This window comes from Thermothielavioides terrestris, chromosome 2, assembly GCF_000226115.1.
Source record: "Thermothielavioides terrestris NRRL 8126 chromosome 2, complete sequence".
Taxonomy (NCBI): Eukaryota; Fungi; Ascomycota; class Sordariomycetes; order Sordariales; family Chaetomiaceae; genus Thermothielavioides; species Thermothielavioides terrestris.
This window is the reverse complement of record NC_016458.1, coordinates 6,082,024-6,099,304: the sequence shown is the minus strand read 5'-3', so window position 1 is coordinate 6,099,304 and position 17,281 is coordinate 6,082,024. Positions and strand designations below refer to the sequence as shown.

General features: G+C 49.9%; 7 protein-coding genes across 7 annotated transcripts; 4 read left to right on the top strand and 3 right to left on the bottom strand.

The window, feature by feature from the left end:
* THITE_118839 (uncharacterized protein) lies at positions 1 to 918 on the top strand (the record flags this gene model as incomplete). Its single annotated transcript, XM_003652840.1, has 2 exons — positions 1 to 40; positions 218 to 918. 2 exons carry the CDS (start codon positions 1 to 3, stop codon positions 916 to 918), a joined length of 741 nt encoding a protein of 246 aa, XP_003652888.1.
* Positions 919 to 1,755: 837 nt separating this feature from the next.
* On the bottom strand, positions 1,756 to 3,282 carry THITE_2114704 (uncharacterized protein). Its single transcript, XM_003652839.1, has 2 exons — positions 3,071 to 3,282; positions 1,756 to 2,995 (listed from the first exon to the last, which is right to left on the bottom strand). Exon 2 carries the CDS (start codon positions 2,973 to 2,975, stop codon positions 1,875 to 1,877), a length of 1,101 nt encoding a protein of 366 aa, XP_003652887.1. The 5' UTR covers positions 2,976 to 2,995; positions 3,071 to 3,282; the 3' UTR covers positions 1,756 to 1,874.
* A 432-nt stretch (positions 3,283 to 3,714) lies between these two features.
* THITE_2015310 (uncharacterized protein) lies at positions 3,715 to 4,026 on the top strand (the record flags this gene model as incomplete). The annotated part of the gene is made up of 1 exon (XM_003652838.1): positions 3,715 to 4,026. A coding segment is annotated over one exon (312 nt), but the record flags the coding sequence as incomplete, so codon positions are not given.
* A 374-nt stretch (positions 4,027 to 4,400) lies between these two features.
* On the top strand, positions 4,401 to 5,676 carry THITE_107318 (uncharacterized protein; the record flags this gene model as incomplete). Its single annotated transcript, XM_003652837.1, has 1 exon — positions 4,401 to 5,676. A coding segment is annotated over exon 1 (527 nt), but the record flags the coding sequence as incomplete, so codon positions are not given.
* THITE_2088028 (polysaccharide lyase family 1 protein) lies at positions 5,670 to 6,148 on the bottom strand (the record flags this gene model as incomplete). Its single annotated transcript, XM_003652836.1, has 2 exons — positions 5,670 to 5,936; positions 6,047 to 6,148. 2 exons carry the CDS (start codon positions 6,146 to 6,148, stop codon positions 5,670 to 5,672), a joined length of 369 nt encoding a protein of 122 aa, XP_003652884.1.
* A 966-nt stretch (positions 6,149 to 7,114) lies between these two features.
* On the top strand, positions 7,115 to 8,466 carry THITE_2114702 (uncharacterized protein). The gene is made up of 4 exons (XM_003652835.1): positions 7,115 to 7,733; positions 7,807 to 8,002; positions 8,159 to 8,347; positions 8,448 to 8,466. The coding sequence occupies exons 1-3, from the start codon at positions 7,157 to 7,159 to the stop codon at positions 8,271 to 8,273; spliced, it is 888 nt and encodes a 295-aa protein (XP_003652883.1). The 5' UTR covers positions 7,115 to 7,156; the 3' UTR covers positions 8,274 to 8,347; positions 8,448 to 8,466.
* Positions 8,467 to 8,684: 218 nt separating this feature from the next.
* On the bottom strand, positions 8,685 to 11,244 carry THITE_2114694 (uncharacterized protein). Its single transcript, XM_003652834.1, is given in 16 exon segments — positions 8,685 to 9,141; positions 9,201 to 9,222; positions 9,276 to 9,320; positions 9,382 to 9,572; positions 9,633 to 9,675; positions 9,734 to 9,818; positions 9,869 to 9,971; positions 10,024 to 10,043; positions 10,187 to 10,191; positions 10,204 to 10,235; positions 10,293 to 10,353; positions 10,412 to 10,451; positions 10,536 to 10,559; positions 10,629 to 10,808; positions 10,874 to 11,007; positions 11,073 to 11,244. The coding sequence occupies 15 exon segments, from the start codon at positions 10,951 to 10,953 to the stop codon at positions 9,101 to 9,103; spliced, it is 972 nt and encodes a 323-aa protein (XP_003652882.1). The 5' UTR covers positions 10,954 to 11,007; positions 11,073 to 11,244; the 3' UTR covers positions 8,685 to 9,100.
* Between the last annotated feature and the right edge of the window lie 6,037 nt (positions 11,245 to 17,281).

The following is a 17,281-nucleotide window of genomic DNA, read 5'->3' as shown; positions in this document are numbered from 1 at the left end:
ATGTTCTGGCTGCGAGATAACCGCCGCCCATGCGCACTCGGTCGGCACGCGCCGGGCACGCCGACCCTCATCCTCGACACTGCCCGCTGACGCACTGACAGCCTGTGACGACGTCTCTCAGCCGCGGAGCCCCTCGTCAATCCGAGCCAGCTCGTCATGGCTGCCCCTCGACCACAGCCACCACTGAGACCACATCCAACCTTGACGTCAGAGGAAGGGTGCTTCGCAACGACGCCCGACAGGAAGTACTACCGCCGCGGTAATGCCTTCATCAAACGATGCCTTCGGCCCCGCGAGTTTTTGCCCGGGCCCCAAGGGATCCACATACCCCGGTTTCGCAAGGAGTCGCTCAAGAACGAGGCCGATACGCTGCGCTTTATCCGCCGCTACACCGAGATCCCCGTCCCCATGGTGTTCACCGACTTCGAGGACGACGACGCCTACTACCTCATCACCGAGTTCGTCGAGGGCGTCAACATGGCCGACCTGCCAGACCACCAGAAGGACGGGGTCATCGCCGAACTCGAGAGCCACCTCGCCAAGCTCAAGGAACTCCGGTCCAACCGCATGGGCGGGCCCTCGGGCATCGTGATCCCCCCTTACAGGGTGTTGTGCGAGACGGAGAGAGAGGACTGGTCGCACCTCCGCCCGTCAGACCGTGCCGAATACGTCTTCTGCCACAACGACTGCTCGCAACACAACATCATCGTCAACCCGGACACGCTGAAGATTGCCGCCATCGTGGACTGGGAATACGCCGGCTTCTATCCCGAGCGCTTTGAGTTCCCCTTTTACAAGCGTAAAGGACCCTCGGTGGCGCTCGGAGAGGAGGAGGATGACACCTTCGAACTGCTCCATTTTCTCGAGTCGCAGTTGTGGGAGGGGGCGTCGAGGTCGAACGCTGCCCGTGGGATATGACAATACCAGCTTTCACCCATGACATCTTGGGGTGCATTGTCGAGCTCATTGGTATGGCCACCTCTGTTCGCCTCTTTTTTTGCGGGACTCGGCATGATGATGCTGCTAAGCGCTGCCGATGTTCTGGTTTTGTCTCTTTCTTCTTTGGGTAGCTTCTTCTCTCCGGCTGGGCTATCGAGATGTTTAACAAGATATCTCGAACCACATAGCCTCCACACTGTGAACGCTTTGCCTACCTACCTATTTACCTACGCGATGCGGTATAGAGCAGCCTAACCTCGTGTAAGCCGTCCCAAGCGTGGAGCACAGTGCCAATCCTGTGCTTGAAGCAGGCCCGCAGCGAGACGCAGCGCGAAAAAAGACAACCACTCCCCTGGGTTTAACGGTAACGAAGTAGACACATGCAGCGAAACAGCAGCGTGCTCCACAAGTGTGCTGGGGACGCATGGGTTTGCCCTGGCTGTATGTGCAACTAACGTGAATCTAACAGTAACTCAAGACGAAGGTGAGCGCACACTGTGCCGCAGTGCCACATCGCAAGACTGACTGGTCTGGAAGATGTTAGGGGCTACGCCGTACAGTGCCCCCAGTATCAAGATCATTATGTAACCAACGGGTACTTGATTGGATTGTTCCTCCATGCCTTCCGGAGTCAGCAAGCTTGTGAAGTTATCGTCCTAGTAACTAGGTCCCTAGCCGCAAGCAGCTGTCCGTGGTGACAATCAACACAGACTGATAGTTAACTCACACGACTGGGGTGGTTCAAGGTCTGTTGTGGGCAATATGAATATCCCGAATAGCCTGTTCCCAAGTATAAAGAAGGAAGAAGGGGCTCGGTTTAAGCCCGGCTGCACATGGTGGTCTGAGGGAGAGTGGCGCCCGGTTGTCAAAAGGCGACGCTCATCCTAAACTCGATCGGATTGGACCTGCTCCGACGGGCGACAACCGGCCATAGCTTAGGAGCTCGGCGCGGCGGATGGAACTGCAGTCGGCTGGTGTCCGGGCCTGGGCAGCGTGCCGGGCTGGCTCGCCAGCAGTGCGCCAGGTTGTGGTGCGAGGAGAGGCATGGTTGGCTGCTGCTCTGCCATGGCTTGGATGGTTGGCAGCATGGACTGCATTGTTGACGAAGCCGTCGTTCGAGTGTCTGGTCCAGCCGGAGACGGTCCCCGGAGCACCGCGTCGACTTGGTTGAACGCATGGTCCAGTTCGGTTGTTAACGGCGCCAGCTGCTCCAACTGCTCCCCGGTGGCGAGTTCCGCCGACGGCGACGGCGGCAAGGCATCTTCGACCAGCTTTCGGGCAGCTTCGCTTAAATCGATCTCGGGATCATGTCTTTGAGGAATCACTCTCCTCACTGTTGGGACTAGGAACTTGGGCAGCCGAAAAATCCATATTCCGCGGGCGCCCTGCAGCCGACCAGAGACGTACGGGCGCATGAGGAACGGCTCTCCTTCGTGTCTCACCAACACCGCCAGGTCCCAGACTGGCAGCGAAGACCTGGCTTTGCCCCTGCTTTCCTTCACCGTCCACTTGATGCGTCGAGGAAGTCGGTCTTCTGCTCGGCTGCTGGACGAGGTCATGGCCTCAAGGCGCCAACGGTCCGTGATCGTCTCTTTGGTTTCACGGATGAAGTGCCCGACCTTGACCGGTCCCACTGGCGTTGGGCCTTCGAGGTTGACCGCCTTCTGCTGCCTGAACTCCCACTGTGTCGGTGGACCTTCGTCTTTAGCCGGTTTGTGATATTCGGTGACCAAGACGCCATGGCAGCTGGGGCGGCGCGCGGTCTCCGAGTAGAACTCTACGCTGAACGATGCGTAGTCGATCTTGCCAATGGTCTGAGAAATGTGCAGCTCCATCTCCAGCAACCAGGCGGGGCATTTCGGGTGCTGCGCGCAAAACTCGGGCCCAGAAACCACACCCCAGCGGGAGGAGCGTTTGTAACGGCAGCTGACCTCAATGTAGCTACCACCTCTCTCAACGAGAAACTCATCCTCGCTGAGGTAAAGTGCCAGGGGATACCGCGCAAACATCGAGTTTGTAGGTGTGGCTCCGGGCATGAATGCCCAGCTCGACTTCACTGGGACCCTCATCAGCCAGGCCAGCCAACCCTCATATATCCTTGAGCTGTCGAGTGTGGTGTGGGCTTACATACATATCTCGGATGAGGTGTAAGACAGGCAACCCAAGCTTCAGTGTACGAAAGAGTCGGGTGCTACAAGCCCCCAGGACACACCAGCAGGCTTTTCCACCGGTTCGCGGGTTGGATTTCGTGGTTTGTCTGGTTGGTTGGGCGATGAACTATTAGGTCGTCGAAGGGGGCGCTGACCGCCATTAGACGCGGACGGTGGTTTTGCAGAGCACGCTTCCCATCGCCCAGAGAAGCTGAGGACCGGTTAATTAGGTACCTTAGGCTTAATATCTGGCCACCGGGCGACCCCCGCAAGGCAACCTGCCATGATAGGCTTTGGGTGGCCCAGACCCATCACACCTGGGGTTGTACCGCATTGCAGACCACCGAATCAGAAGTGGACAAAACAGCCCTCCTCGGTGGCTGTGTACTGTATGTACCTCAGCCACATCCTACCCGCACTGTCCCGTAATTCCTCCCCCGCCCCCTGAGCGAGGCAGCCTGGGTCTCCCGAACATCGAACTAACCCACACCGGATTGTTTTCGCATCGTCCGTCAAGCCGGCCTCTGCCCAAGTCGAACACGAATCCCAACGCTCAAGAACCGATCCAAGTGGAAACATGGAGTTACCTCCAGCATCGCCGTTCGATTGGGAGAGAGGCATCAACCTGAATTCGGAGCTGAAGGAGGACATAGCCGCAGGGCTGGAACACTTCGCAAAACTCGCGCGTCTTGGTATGATCGAGAAAGCCAAAAAATGGTACGACGGCTGCCTCGAGTGGCGTGCCCACAGGTTTCCCATCCGAGCAGAATACGTAGATATGCTTCTGCAGGAGGGAGAACACCAGGAAGTTATCCGGATACTTGACAGCACTGATTACAGCACTCTGACCGCGCTGGGCCGAGCACAGCTCTCTGACGTTCGCCGACTTTTCAACCTGACGAAACTCCTGGCCATACTGCGTTGGAAAGGCATGCTGCCGGAGGGAGGCGCAGAGAGCATGGCTGAGTGCTGGGAACACCTCAAAAACGTGCGCAGCAGCATAGGAAGCCAGGGTCGAGACGTCGACGCTCTCCACATTCACACAGTCGAAGTGTATTTGAGCCTCGTCATTGCGGCATTCAGGTCTGGCCTGCTAGCGGGGGAGGCCGACGACAAGTATCGCAACCCACCCTGGATGGCACATTCTGGATTGCCCCCCTGGCTCGGCTTTTTTGAATGGTACGCATGGTTGAAGGCAACCGGCCTGCACTGGGAAGCACAACGGATCCAACAACTCCTCTTCTCGGTGGTTGGGTTCAAAGACGCGCTTGGGATTCTCATCCGGAGGGACCAGTTCAAAGTCGTCACAGACAGCATCAGCGGACAGAACTTCGATGAAGCTCTGGTGGTCTCAGAGTTGATCGCATCCAACAACATCTGCGGATACCTACTCGACACCGAGGACGACAGGCTCATCTCGATTCTTGCTAGAGCATATCTCAAAGCGTCTCACTCACTGGCGGAGATGCTACTTGCTCGCAGCAACTTTGACGAGATCGGATGAAACCCGGCCTGTGCAGTATGTAAAGCAGCTGGATGATTGTTTCGAGCAAATGCCTCAGGTGACTTTGGCATTGAGGAAGGGGGACTCCGCAGCTTTGCACAGGTTTTTCTTTCACGCGGCAAAGGAGGGCACAGAGAAAATCGTCGAGAAGTTGTTGGCCGTCAAAGAGGTGAACCGAAACCACAGAGACGACGGAGGACAAACTGCGCTGTCCCATGCAGCCGGCCGGGGCCACGTAAAGGTGGTGCGGCTCCTGCTCGAGGATGGCAGCGCCGACGTCAACAGCCGGGACAACAACGGATGGACACCGCTATTTCACGCAGCGGCGCACAACCGTACCGAAGTTGTCAACCTTCTCCTGGCACATCCGAACGTTGATCCAAACATCAAAGACCTCAAGCAGCGAACGCCGCTCTCATATGTTACGGAAAATCGTTGCTTCGAGGTGTTCAAGCTACTCCTAGCAGACCCAGACGTCGATCCAGACAGCAAGGACTTCGAGCAGCGGACCCCACTCTCGTACGCTGTAGAAGAGAAGTACTACGATATGGTCGGGATCCTCCTCGACACTCATGAGGTTGATCCAAACAGCAAGGACCTCAAGGGGCGTACACCGCTGTCTTACGCCGCGGAGGTTGGCTCCCTCGGTGCTCTCCAGCAACTTCTGTACATCAGTGACGAGGTCCAAGTCGATTCGAGGGACACGAATGGATGGACGCCGCTGTTCTACGCGGTAGCTGGAGATCGGCCAGATCCGGAGCTCTTCAACCGGGAGATCATGGTGGAGGAACTGCTCGATTTCAGGGCGGAACTGGACTGCAGGGATAGGTTGGGAAGGACGCCGTTGTCATACGCCGCTGAGAAAGGCAGGCGGTCTTTGGTCGAGCTCTTGCTCAAGTTGGGGGCTCAAGCCGATGTCAAGGATAACGAGGGTCGAACACCAGCGTCTTATGCGCAGGCGGCTGGCTACCAGGATATCTACGACGTCTTGTCCAGGGAGGGCACGCTTCGGGACTAGTCAAGCGAGAATTCCTACCCAAGAATAGCTCGGGTCTGCTGAATGCCACCATCGTTTCTCATGCTCCTCTCCTGATCATGATTCCCCGATCCCTAACTTGACCGGACTTGACCCTAACCTCCCACCTCAGCCCTCCTACGAAGTTGAAGCCGGCGCACTCAACCTGAAAAGTCAAAATATCACAGCCTGGCCGGGGACCATCGCCGCGACGGTGGCCGGACCCGAGGAGCGAGTACGAGCACCCGACCGGGGTCGCCGTCAGGTTGCCGGCCGGCCCGTTGTTGACGCCGCCGCCGAGGTCGTTGTCGCTGACCGTGGCATATATCTGCGCCCGCCGCCGGCCGGCAGCGGCGTTCGCTAATAAACAATAAACGATAAAAAAAAAAAAAAAAAAAAAAAAAAAAAAAAAAAAAAAAAAAACATAACCTATCCCACCTGCTTCGAGTACTTGCTGGTTACGGGGTACGACACGTTCTTGAAGGCGTTGCTCTGCACCACCATCTGAGCGCCCATGCGCATTTGAATGGCGGTCTCCATGCTGTTTCCTAGCTGTCAGATCATCTCCTGGCTCGTGAATCGAGCGCTGAGCCGGGGCTAAGGGGGCTGCTGCTTACTTCTCGTAAAACGAGATGTAAATGTCTTCCGTGCCGAAACGAACTAGAGGCCCGCGCGAGTTGCAGTCTTCCAGTGGTTGTTGGCTCTGGTGATGCGGACGTGACCGGTGTCCTGGGCCCCGTTGTTGTTGCTGTGGCCGACCAGGGAGACCTTCCAGTGGTCGCGGGAGTAAGAGTTGGGTTGCGCCAGTGTTCCGCTGTCCGAGAGGACAGTTGAGGACGAGGCTGGGTGGCTTACTTGGTCGACCCAGACGTTGGTGCTTTGCTAAGTGAATGTCAGGAAACAGTGCTGAGGATGGGAGCCAAGGCAAAGACGGAGCAACGCGGGCGAGGCCTGGACACAAAGAAGAGGGTTGGGCAACAGACCAATGTCAAGTTGGCCAAAATGTAGGACCTTGGTTTGTGGGAGTCACCCACTCTTTCTCTTAGGAGCCTACCACGTATCTTGCTTACGGAATGTCAAGTTGTCAACGGCTGTAGCCTGTGGATGGTGCCAGTTAGAGGAGGGGGCTGTAACAGCTAGAACGCCTTTTCCCTCCTCCCAATGCCTTATGATTCTTCAGAAACAAGAAGTACATACAAGAAGCCCTCGCCATTTTCACTCCAAGTTCGTTGAAAGCTGCTGTTTGCCAGGTATTTTACTCGGAAGCGGAGACAGTAACCAAATTTCACACACCCTATTTCCGTCTGAATATGCCTGGCATTGTGACCGGGTTCCCTAGACTTATTATTACAGTGCAACTGAGTTGCTTAGACTGTTTAAAAGCTGAACTCAGCCCTTCTTTTTTGGATCTGCGGGAGAGGGGCCAACTGAAATTAGTGCAAGTGGAGGCCCCTGGTAAGTTGTGTTCCTCGGGCAGTCGTTCGCTGCCTTGCCGCGTTCTCTTACCCTCAATCAAAAGTTCCCTTACCCAGACGAAACAAATCCACTATGGAGCGCATCTGTGCCGAGTGCGCCCGCGCCCTTCCACGGACCTCTTACACTGGCAACCAGTGGTCCAAAGGAGAAGGGCTGTCTCGATGCGCGGCATGCGTGCATGGCCACTACTCCGACACTCCCGCAGCTGCGCAGTCCGATAGCGGCCGTTACAATAGATCCAGCCGCGCAACGTTCACGGATGATGCTTTGAACAACCCTTTTGCCGAGGGCGCCTTCCGCTGGGTTGCCAAAGGCAGATACACCAGGGGCGAGCGCCAGGGCCAGGCCTGCGTGGCGAAGTGGTTCAAGACGGGCGTCGTGTTCGAAAGCGACTACTTCACACTCGACATCAAGGCGATCGACAAGGCCCTCGAGATCGTCAACCGCTTCAACGAGCTCGGCATTGTTAACAAGCCCGTCAAGATCAACGTGCCGGAGGTCTGGACCTTTGACGAGGATGCGGCTTACGAATGGGCTGGCGCGAAAGTTCTGTGCGAACCCTTCATTCAAAATTACCAGAAGTTCAACAGCAACAGCGGGTGGAACGACGACTCGCGAGCATGGGGTGAGGTGATGCAGGCACTGAGCCGTATGATCATGACCCCCTAGGCCTCCAGTTATCAGGCTCCGGCTGACGCTGCTGACACCATGGATCACCGTAGACTTCAGCTACCACATCACCGGCGGCAACCACGTTCTCTGCGACCTGCAGGGCGGAATCTACCAGTATAGCGTAGTCCTGTCCGACCCCGTCATCTTGTCCCGTACCCGCCAGTACGGGGTGACCGATCTCGGCCCACCCGGCATCAGCTCATTCTTCAGCCAGCATTCTTGCAACAGATACTGCCGCCCCAATTGGTATGTGCACTTCCCAGGCCACAAGGCCCTTCACTCTGTCTCAACAAGCAAAACAAACCTGCGATCTCTCATACGCAGGGATTTCACTCAAGCCAGGCGTCTCCTATGCGATCTGTGAGAGAGACATAGACGGATAGCACTAACCTAGCCGAGCAGGACCCAACCTGCCAACCCACGGCAATACTTCACTCCGGTCCGCGGCACCACCATGATCGGTCGGTCCGTGTCGACCGCCTTTTCGAGACCCCGCAACACTTACTATTATGGCTGAAATGCTCAACTTATGACGGAGCAGTGGCCACATTGTTCTCTCAAGAGGACGAAACGAGAAATCCACACATGTCGGTGGGTAATCATGAATCCCAGAGGAGCGGGTGCGGGGGTGGTGGGAAGAAAGACAGCAAGAGCGAAAGAGAGGGAGACAGATGCACTGATCTCTTGTCAGTTTTCGCCAAATCGCAGTCATTGCCTACGGGCCGTTCTTGCTGCCAGTCATGAAATACTACTTCTTTATTTCTTGTGTAATTACCCTGATGTCGATACCCAACGCATCTCTCTAACTACCGGGAGAAGTTGCGGGAGAAAGGCATGGGATGGAATAATGTATGAAAATGCACCGACCAGAAAGCCCAGACCTGCACGTCACAACTAAACACGGGAGTATGTTTGCACGACACAAATTGGAGCCAGAGACTGACCATGAATAGTGGTTCGTTCCTCGGACAAGGCCTCCTTCTCCATTCTTGGGGCAGGGCATTGCGATTGATGTATCTCACGGAGGCTAGGAAGCCAAGCACAAGCACACAAGCTGTCTCTGATTACGATCCTGGGGTGCCAGGACACAAGGAGGCTGTGAGGCCAACATCCATACTGCAAATTAAGAATCGCTAACTCCGACCATGTGTAATCCCTAGACCATCAACTACGCGCAGTCAAACTCCGTAACCTGCTGGGAGTCTACGCGCCTCAAACCGTCCAGTTATCCTCACAGGCAGCCCAATGATGCTGCCTTCCTGACTGTTCCGTATATCATGGTTTCATCAAAGCTTCGCAAAGTCCGGGAGTGGGGCGTCGTCGCCGTACATATTTTGTCCCGGACTAAACAGGGGCGTGGGTGAAGAGGTACGAAACCGACTCGCCTGCGCCAAGATTAGTGTCAAGGAGCACAACAAACCATACGAAACAGACCGATATTTACCGTTGTGGGTGCGGCGGATAGCCTGTGTCTGAGGTCAGCGAGTGATGGCAGGATGAAGCTCATGAGCACACATACCTCGGCGATGGTGGGGCTGAGGTCAATAACACGCAGCTTGGGACACTAGGAACCGTCAGCTGCCCGCAGGTTTCGATGAAGAATCGACAATGCGAGGCAGACTCACCCGCTGGACCTTGTCCCCTAGCGGGACAGTGTTCGTGACGACGAGGGCTGAAAGGACGCTGCTGTTCAGCGTCTCAATGGCGTTTCCAGACAGGATGCCGTGAGTGACAAGTGCAAGGACGGATTTAGCGCCGTTTTCCTTAAGCACCGCGGCAGCCTTGACCAGGGTGCCGCAGGTATCCGCCATGTCGTCTGATCCGTTCATCAGAATACGTGAACTTCGGAAGGGGGGAAAGCGAAGAGATCACTTACCGACGAGAATGGCAATCTTGTCCTCAACATTTCCAACAAGAACCTATGGCGTGCCTCATCAGCTGTAGTCCTTCCAGTTATCTCGTGTTTCGGATCCTCACCATGCGGCCAACAACATTAGGCCGGGGACGCTCCTTGTGGATCAGGGCGAATGCAGTGTTCAAGTGGTCGGCAATTGATGTAGCACTGCGAACATGATTAGCGGAAGCAGCCCGCCAGGGACAGGAACTACGCACCGCTTCGCACCGCCAGCATCTGGGGAGACAATGACGCAGTCTTCCGTGTTGAAGTTCTCCCTAATGTACCGAAGGAAGGAAGGCTCGGCGTACAAATTGTCGACTGGTCGTTGTTAGTGCGAGGTTCCCAAGAAGGGACATCGTGGGCGCCAGACCTGGGACACTGAAGAAACCTGTGTAAGAAAGAAAGGATCACAAGTTAGTATCCAATCGATAGGTAAATCCCCCAGTACAGGGATTCAAGGCCGCCTTTCCGACAGGAGAACGCCATACCTTGGATCTGCCGCATGCCGTTAGCATTGTCACCTGCGGCCCATTAGGATGTGAACACCCACCTGAGAGGCATGGAGATCCACGGTTACGATGTCTAGTCCAAGCTTAGCACAATGCACGAGCCTAGGGCGAGTGAAAAAAAGCAACATACGGTTGGCACCGGCCGTCTGCAGCATGTTTGCGACCAACCTGGCGCTGATGGGAGCTCGCGACTGCAGGTTGTGTCAGCATACGATCCTTCGCGCATGCGTTGTGATTATTATGCTGTACCTTGTCCTTCTTGTCCTGTCGAGCATAAGGGAAGTTCGGGCTGCCAAGGTCAGCATCTGCATCCGTGAGAGCCCACGCAACTGCCAGCCCGCCCTCCCGAGGTGACGGGCTCCGGGCTCCTTACATAACAGCCGTGATCCTCCTGGCACTACACCATCCAATGTCAGCAAACGCAGCCCCCAGAACTGATGTGTCGGCGCGCGGCGTGTCCTCCCACCTAGCAGTCCGGCACGCTGAGATCATGATCAGCAGCTCCATCAGCCCTTCGTTGACGTCGCCCGTGGCGGTGGATTGCACGATGAAGACATCCTCGTCGCGGACCGACTCGCCGACGGTGAAGGAGGTCTCCTGGTTCGAGTAGTTGAGAGAGACGGTTCTCGCGACCTCGATGCCGAGTCTGCAGCCAGGGCGGGTTGTCACGGTCAGCGCATTGCTCCAGTACGCTTGGACTCTGCGACGTACCGCTTGGCGATCTTCTCGCTCAGTTCGGGGTGGCTGCGCCCGCTGATCAACTTGATCTCGTTTGCCATTTCGGCGGACATGGTGAAAAAGTTCGGCGGCGGCCGTCGGGCCACAGGATCACCAACTTTTCTTTGCTGGTGCCGGCGGCTGTTAGCGGGGGACCGCGACTGCGGGGCAGTGACATGGGCGTGGCGCGTACCGGGGGCCGGAGGGTTCAGGAGATGTCCGCACGGGAGGCGGGGACAATACCGCAGTTCGAGGGCGGAAAGGCCGTTAAGAGCTCAATTCGCAGGTGAACAACGCACTGGCTGCGATCGGAAGCGGCAGCTCCCCCATGGCGGCAGAAAAAGTTGAACAAGAGTCGGGTGGAGATGGCCCAGGCCGTGTTTCCCCAGGTACCTGGTCATTGTACAGATCCGTACCCACTAGCCGAGCCTAACATCCCGGGCAGCTTATCGATAAGTCGGTTGAGAATCGAACAACCCCCACATTCACTGTCTTGGAACAACCCCACATTCACTGTCTTGGAAAATTCAGGTCGTGCGGATAACCACTCCGGACGGAGCAGTGACATGCAACTTAATCGCTTGCAGTGTCGTCATCGCCCCAGCTTACTGCATTGCAGCGTTACCGAGTACCCTTCCTGCCTTCCTGCTACATCGCCCCGCGACAGGTCGCTTATCAGCCTTGCATGATGGAGTGCGCTCTTCGAGCCATTGGTCAAAGCATCAGGTTAATGTGGTGTGTTTTTCTTATGCAATAGTTTCCTGAGCGGTTAGTCTGCATCTCTCCGAAACCAATTGTCCTCGAGACAGGGAAGCTGAGAGAAGGCGAGAAAATGATGCCCCCATACAGCTGTGCACGGTTTTGTGCTAGCACGTTCGATGGCGCGAGACATAATCTAATATATATACTACACAATGAGGCAGGTAGTGCGATCCTCCTTTTTGCTATAAAACAGGGGTCTTCCTTAACTAATTGTTACTGCTCGCCACCTCTTTGGCCTTACACTTCTCCTCTTTAGCCTTAACAAATAACAGATATAGGGTATAGAGCTGTTAGTGATTTTTCCTTCCCCTTCTATTAGCTTACGGCTAAATCGTCATTTCCTTTCCCTGTTGTTTTATTTTCCTTTTTCCTCCTTTTCTCTACGCGCCTACATCGTGGGCTCCACGCCTGTATTGTGGAACTGGGGGAGCCGTACGTAGGAGCCTGGGCAACTAGGCTAGCTATAGGCAGGTACGTATCTAGGGGAGCCACGGCTAGGTGGGCAACTGGGCTAGCCGTATATAAGGTATACCGTGGGCGGTACTAGGGCTACAACGTAGGCACTGGGGGTATGCTATAGGCACCAGGGCTACAACGTAGACGCTAGGGCTATAACGTAAGCACTAGGCCTAACGTAGGTACCAGGGGTATACCGTAGGCACCGGGGGCACAACGAGGGCACTAGGGCTATAACGTAGGCACTAAGGCTATAACGTAGGTACTAGGGCTACAACGTAGGTACTAAGGCTACAATGTAGGTACTAGGGGTATATCATAGGCACCAAAGGTATATTATAGGCACTAGGGGTACAACGTAGGTACTAAGGCTACAATGTAGGCATTGAGGGTATACTGTAGGCACTAGGGGTATACTGTAGGTACTAGAGCTATAATATAGGCACTAAGGCTACAATATAGGCACTAGGGCCAACGTAGGCACCAAGGGTATACCGTAAGCACTGGGGGTACAACGAGGGCACTAGGGCTACAACGTAGGTACTAGAGCTACAATGTAGGTACTAGGGCTACAATATAAGTACCGAGGGTATACTATAGGCACTAGGGGTATACTATAAGTACTAGGGCTATAACGTAGGCACCGAGGGTATACTAGGGCTATAACATAGGCACTAGGGGCATAATGTAGGTACTAGGGGCATGCTATAGGCACTGAGGACATAGCGCGGGCACTAGGGGTATAATATAGGTACAACGTAGGTAGGTAGGCAACTGTGGGAGCTGTAGGCTAGGAGGTAAGCTGTAGGCTAGCAGTTCATAGGTAATGCTAGCTAGTAGTAATAGTAAGTAAGTTATATAATGTAAAAATGTAGATAAAAAATCTATAAGCCTACAAAGTGGGCTCTAAATCCTTAGTCTAATATATATACTATATAATAAGGCAGGTAGTACGATCCTCCTTTTTACTATAAAATAGGAGTCTTCTTTAACTAATTGTTATTGCTCACTACCTCTTTAGCCTTATACTTCTCCTCTTTAGCTTTAACAAATATGTTATAGCATATACACGAACCACAGTCGAACAAAGACTAGCACGACCTCTAGACGAAGAGAGCACTTAAAAGCTTATATCTATAACGTATAGTATAACGTACTAGCTTAGACCCTTAGAGCTGTAGCTAAAAGGGTAGGCAGTCGCCTACCTAGGGCGAAGGAGATTCCTAATCCTCTAAAGATCAGCCTCCAACTACAATAGGAGAGATATATTGATAGGGTCGCCTTAGAAACTATAGTTACTCGTCCTAATCACTATAACTCTTTATCTTAAGGCATTTTACTAATAGCTTTTAAAGACTCTTATTATAGATTCTAATCTTTCTTCTTCTATTAGCTAAGATATTGTCTATTTATAGTACTTTAACCTAGATACCTATATCCTCGTCCTATTTATCGCTATCAATTATCGTTAACTCATCTATAAATCTAGTATAGCTTTATAACTCTAAGACTAAGTCTCTTCCTAGTTCTCGCCACCTATCTCCTTTATCTTCTAATACTTCTTTATAAAGAGAGACGTTTTCTACTAGGGACCTACTACAAAGGGTATAGGCCTATATTATTCAACTTTAGGCTTTAAAGGAACTTAAGGACTAGGAGTAGAAATTGCTCTAGTCGCTAAGAATAGGCGAGTCGCCTAATAAATGAAAGAGAGACGGTACTAGATTAGTCGACGATAGCGAAGATAGAAGATAAGATTATTAAGCTATTAAAGTTAAGAATATTATACTATTAGAAGAGAACGTTACCTTTTAAAAGCGTTGAATTTAGCTCTAAGACCTTTATCAAGCCTTTAAACGTGACTTAAAACACTTTAAAACTAAGAAGAATCAGATCTTCTTCGCTATTAATAAAATAGAGTAGACGCTATATACCTATTAGTATAGCTACTATAACAATTTACTAAAGGGAGAACGAGATATAGCTAAATTAATATAATAGGTCTTTAAAGACTAGACTACTTTATATATTAAGGACCTTGCTAATAGTTAGTTGGAAATCGCTAAAGCTATCGACTAAGTAAAGTAATAAAAGGGCTAAAGCTCTTTGAACTTCTACTAGTACCTCAACTCGTTAGAGGCCTAGACTAAGAGTTAAAACAATAAGAAACGAACTTTCCTATTCTACTCTAAGTTATTACTTCCGATTTAGTTATATATTGACTAGTATTTCTTTAAAAAGCCTAAGACCTATAAGGCTATAGTTCGGCTAGCAACTTAGATTTAGAACGTTAAGTAGTACGACGTTCGATAGAAGCCTCTAAGAACCGACTAGGGATCTAGGCAGCTCCTCAACTAGAAGTAGCGAGGACGAGAGCGATCTATACGTTAGGATCGCTATAGTCGACCTCGCTCTAACGACGAAGTAAAGAAGGAAAAGTAGAGCTATAACAATAAGGAGACAAAGGATAAAAGTAATAGCCTATTTACCTATTAGACCTATAGCAAAATAGGTCACTTCTTCTATAACTACCTAGAGAAGTCTAAAGGTATAGGCGAAGTAGAAGGTATAAGACACCAAAGGTATAGAGGTACCTATTATACTCTATAAGCTAGGTATAGACTAAGCACTAGTCGTTTATAAGACAATAGTGAAAAAGAGGAAAAAGCTAGTACCTAGTAGTAAACCCTAGTACCACTAGTATACTCCTCTTATATAGGGACTAAGTTGTAGAATACTTCTAAGCCGCCGCTACCCTATATACTAAAAAACCTTAGGAGGTTATAATAGATTTAGACATTTGTATTAAAATTGATATAGTTAGCCTTGAGTTTATAAAATAGTACTACCTCTCTATAGTAAAGCCTTCCTTACTATAAGCTTGTATAGTAGATGCCTATATATCCTAGTTATATAGAGTGTTCTCTATACCCTTAGAACTATTAAATAGGAGAGGTATAATATAGAAACTTAAAGTTCCTTATACTACTATTAACCGCCCTTTCATCGAGGGAGGATCCCCTATTATTCTAGAGATATCTAAAATAGTAAAAGAATATATCCTACTATTCTTAGTTACTAAGGAATAGTAGTTTATACCTAAGATAGCTAATATTCGCTTTAAATGCCCTAAATAGTTCGCTAAGACGTTGCGCTATAAACCTTATATTTACGCCCTATTTATATACCTAGATATACTATAGGCCTTGTTCCCTAAAGAGGAAGAGGACAAGGAATCCTAGGCGAGCTAGTCTCAAGGTAGAAACGAAATTCCTAAGGAGCTTTAGGATTTTACTAATGTATTAGATCCTACTAAGGCCAACGTCTTACTACTATATTGTAACGCCAACTATACTATCGAACTGCTACTAGGTACAATACCCCTAGTAAGGCCTATCTACCTACTAGCGTAGAAGGAGCTAGATATCCTTAAGGAATACCTTTGTAAAAACCTAGTGAAAGAGCGTATTTAAGAATCTTAGAGCCTAGCTATAAGCCTAGTTCTATTTATACCTAAGAAGGATAGTACTCTCTAACTCTATATCAATTACTAAGGGCTTAATAAAATTATACGGGAACCACTACCTATTGCCCTTAATCTTAGAAATCTTAGACTATATAATTAACATTAAGTACTTTAGTAAGCTAGATGTCAAAGAAGCCTACTACTGAATCTATATTAAGGAAGAAGACGAGTAGAAGATAGCCTTTTATACTCACTATAGCCTATTTAAGTATTTAGTTATACCTTTTAGGTTAACCAACGCTCCTATAACCTTCTAAAGCTATATCTACTAGGTACTAGAGCGACTTATAGACGATTTCTATATAGCTTTCTTTAATAATGTTCTAATCTTTTCGAAAGACTATAATACCTATACTTCCTATATTCGACAAGTCTTTAAAAAACTCTAAGTAGCGTAGTTATACTATAAGCTAAGCAAATACTAGTTTTACCAGTGTAAAGTCGAATTCCTTAGATACCTAGTAACTCCTAAGGGAATTACTATAGATCTAGCTCAAGTCTAAACTATCTAAGAATAGCTAGAACCTACTATTTACTAAGATATTTAAGTCTTCCTCAGATTCTATAACTTTTATCAACGGTTCATCTCCTATTATTTAGAACTAGCATTGCCTTTAACCACCTTATTTAAAGGGTTAATGAAGGGAAGGAAACTAGAATCTTTTTAATTTACTAGCAAAGAACGAACAGCTTTTAAGTAATTTAAACGAGCTTTTATAGAAGTATTGACGTTATATTACTATAATCCTTAAAAGAAGGTGATTATCGAAACTGATACTTCTAATTTCGCTATAGGGGCAGTCCTATTTTAAGAAGAAGATAATAGAACAAGGCGACCTATAGCCTTCTAGTCAACTAAGTTCTCAAGATCGCTAAAGAATTATAGGACACCTAATAAGGAAATAATAACGATCATTAAAGCCTTTAAATATTAACGCTATTGCATTGAAGAGAGTAACTTTCCTATCACTATTCTCTCTAACTATAATAATCTATAGAGCTTTATAAAGTAGATATACCTAAATAGGCGCTAGGCTAGGTAGTATATATACCTTATAGAATACAATTTTGTTATTAAGCATTAGGTAGATAAGCGAAACCCTGCTAATAGACTATTAAAAAGGCCTAACTATATAGAAGGATTAGCTTTAGAACGTATAATGTAGTTGCCGACCCTATAAAATAAAATAGTAAGGCTTTAGCAAGTGTTTACTAAAGAAAGGCTCCTATACATTTAATCTATTATATAGATAGGTACTAGACACTAGGCGCCTAGCAATGTAGAGAGCTAGCTATATATCAACCTTAAAGGGGTTATAAGACGTTGGACAGTCACTACCTAGCTAATAAAGTAGGGTACTTATAAGCCCCCTAGTATAGACGAACTTAAAGAACTACTTAGTCGAGAGTAAATCGTACTTAGAAAGGTCGTAGCCACTTATATATAAGGCGAAGCCCTATACGACTTAGTATCCTCTAAGATAATAAAGGAGTTAATCCTAGAGCTATAGAACTTAGATCTAGTAATATAAAAGATTAAAGACTGCCTATAGACTCTATAGCGAAGAATAAATATTGCTTCTAAGTAGAAGCTAAGACCTAATAACGAACTACTATATTAAGCTAGGCTTTATATCCCTACTAAGGAAGCTATAAAA

What these genes read in the sequence shown, in the direction of transcription:
- THITE_2114704 (XM_003652839.1), bottom strand. Translation starts at nt 2,975, where the DNA reads ATGCCCGGAGCCACACCTACAAACTCGATGTTTGCGCGGTATCCCCTG.
- THITE_2114702 (XM_003652835.1), top strand. Translation starts at nt 7,157, where the DNA reads ATGGAGCGCATCTGTGCCGAGTGCGCCCGCGCCCTTCCACGGACCTCT. An exon ending in GGTGATGCAGGCACTGAGCC is followed by an intron (nt 7,734 to 7,806) that starts GTATGATCATGA and finishes GGATCACCGTAG; the next exon opens with ACTTCAGCTACCACATCACC. An exon ending in AGATACTGCCGCCCCAATTG is followed by an intron (nt 8,003 to 8,158) that starts GTATGTGCACTT and finishes CTAGCCGAGCAG; the next exon opens with GACCCAACCTGCCAACCCAC.
- THITE_2114694 (XM_003652834.1), bottom strand. Translation starts at nt 10,953, where the DNA reads ATGTCCGCCGAAATGGCAAACGAGATCAAGTTGATCAGCGGGCGCAGC. An exon ending in AGGAGGATCACGGCTGTTAT is followed by an intron (nt 10,452 to 10,535) that starts GTAAGGAGCCCG and finishes TGACCTTGGCAG; the next exon opens with CCCGAACTTCCCTTATGCTC. An exon ending in AGGTTTCTTCAGTGTCCCAG is followed by an intron (nt 9,972 to 10,023) that starts GTCTGGCGCCCA and finishes AACAACGACCAG; the next exon opens with TCGACAATTTGTACGCCGAG.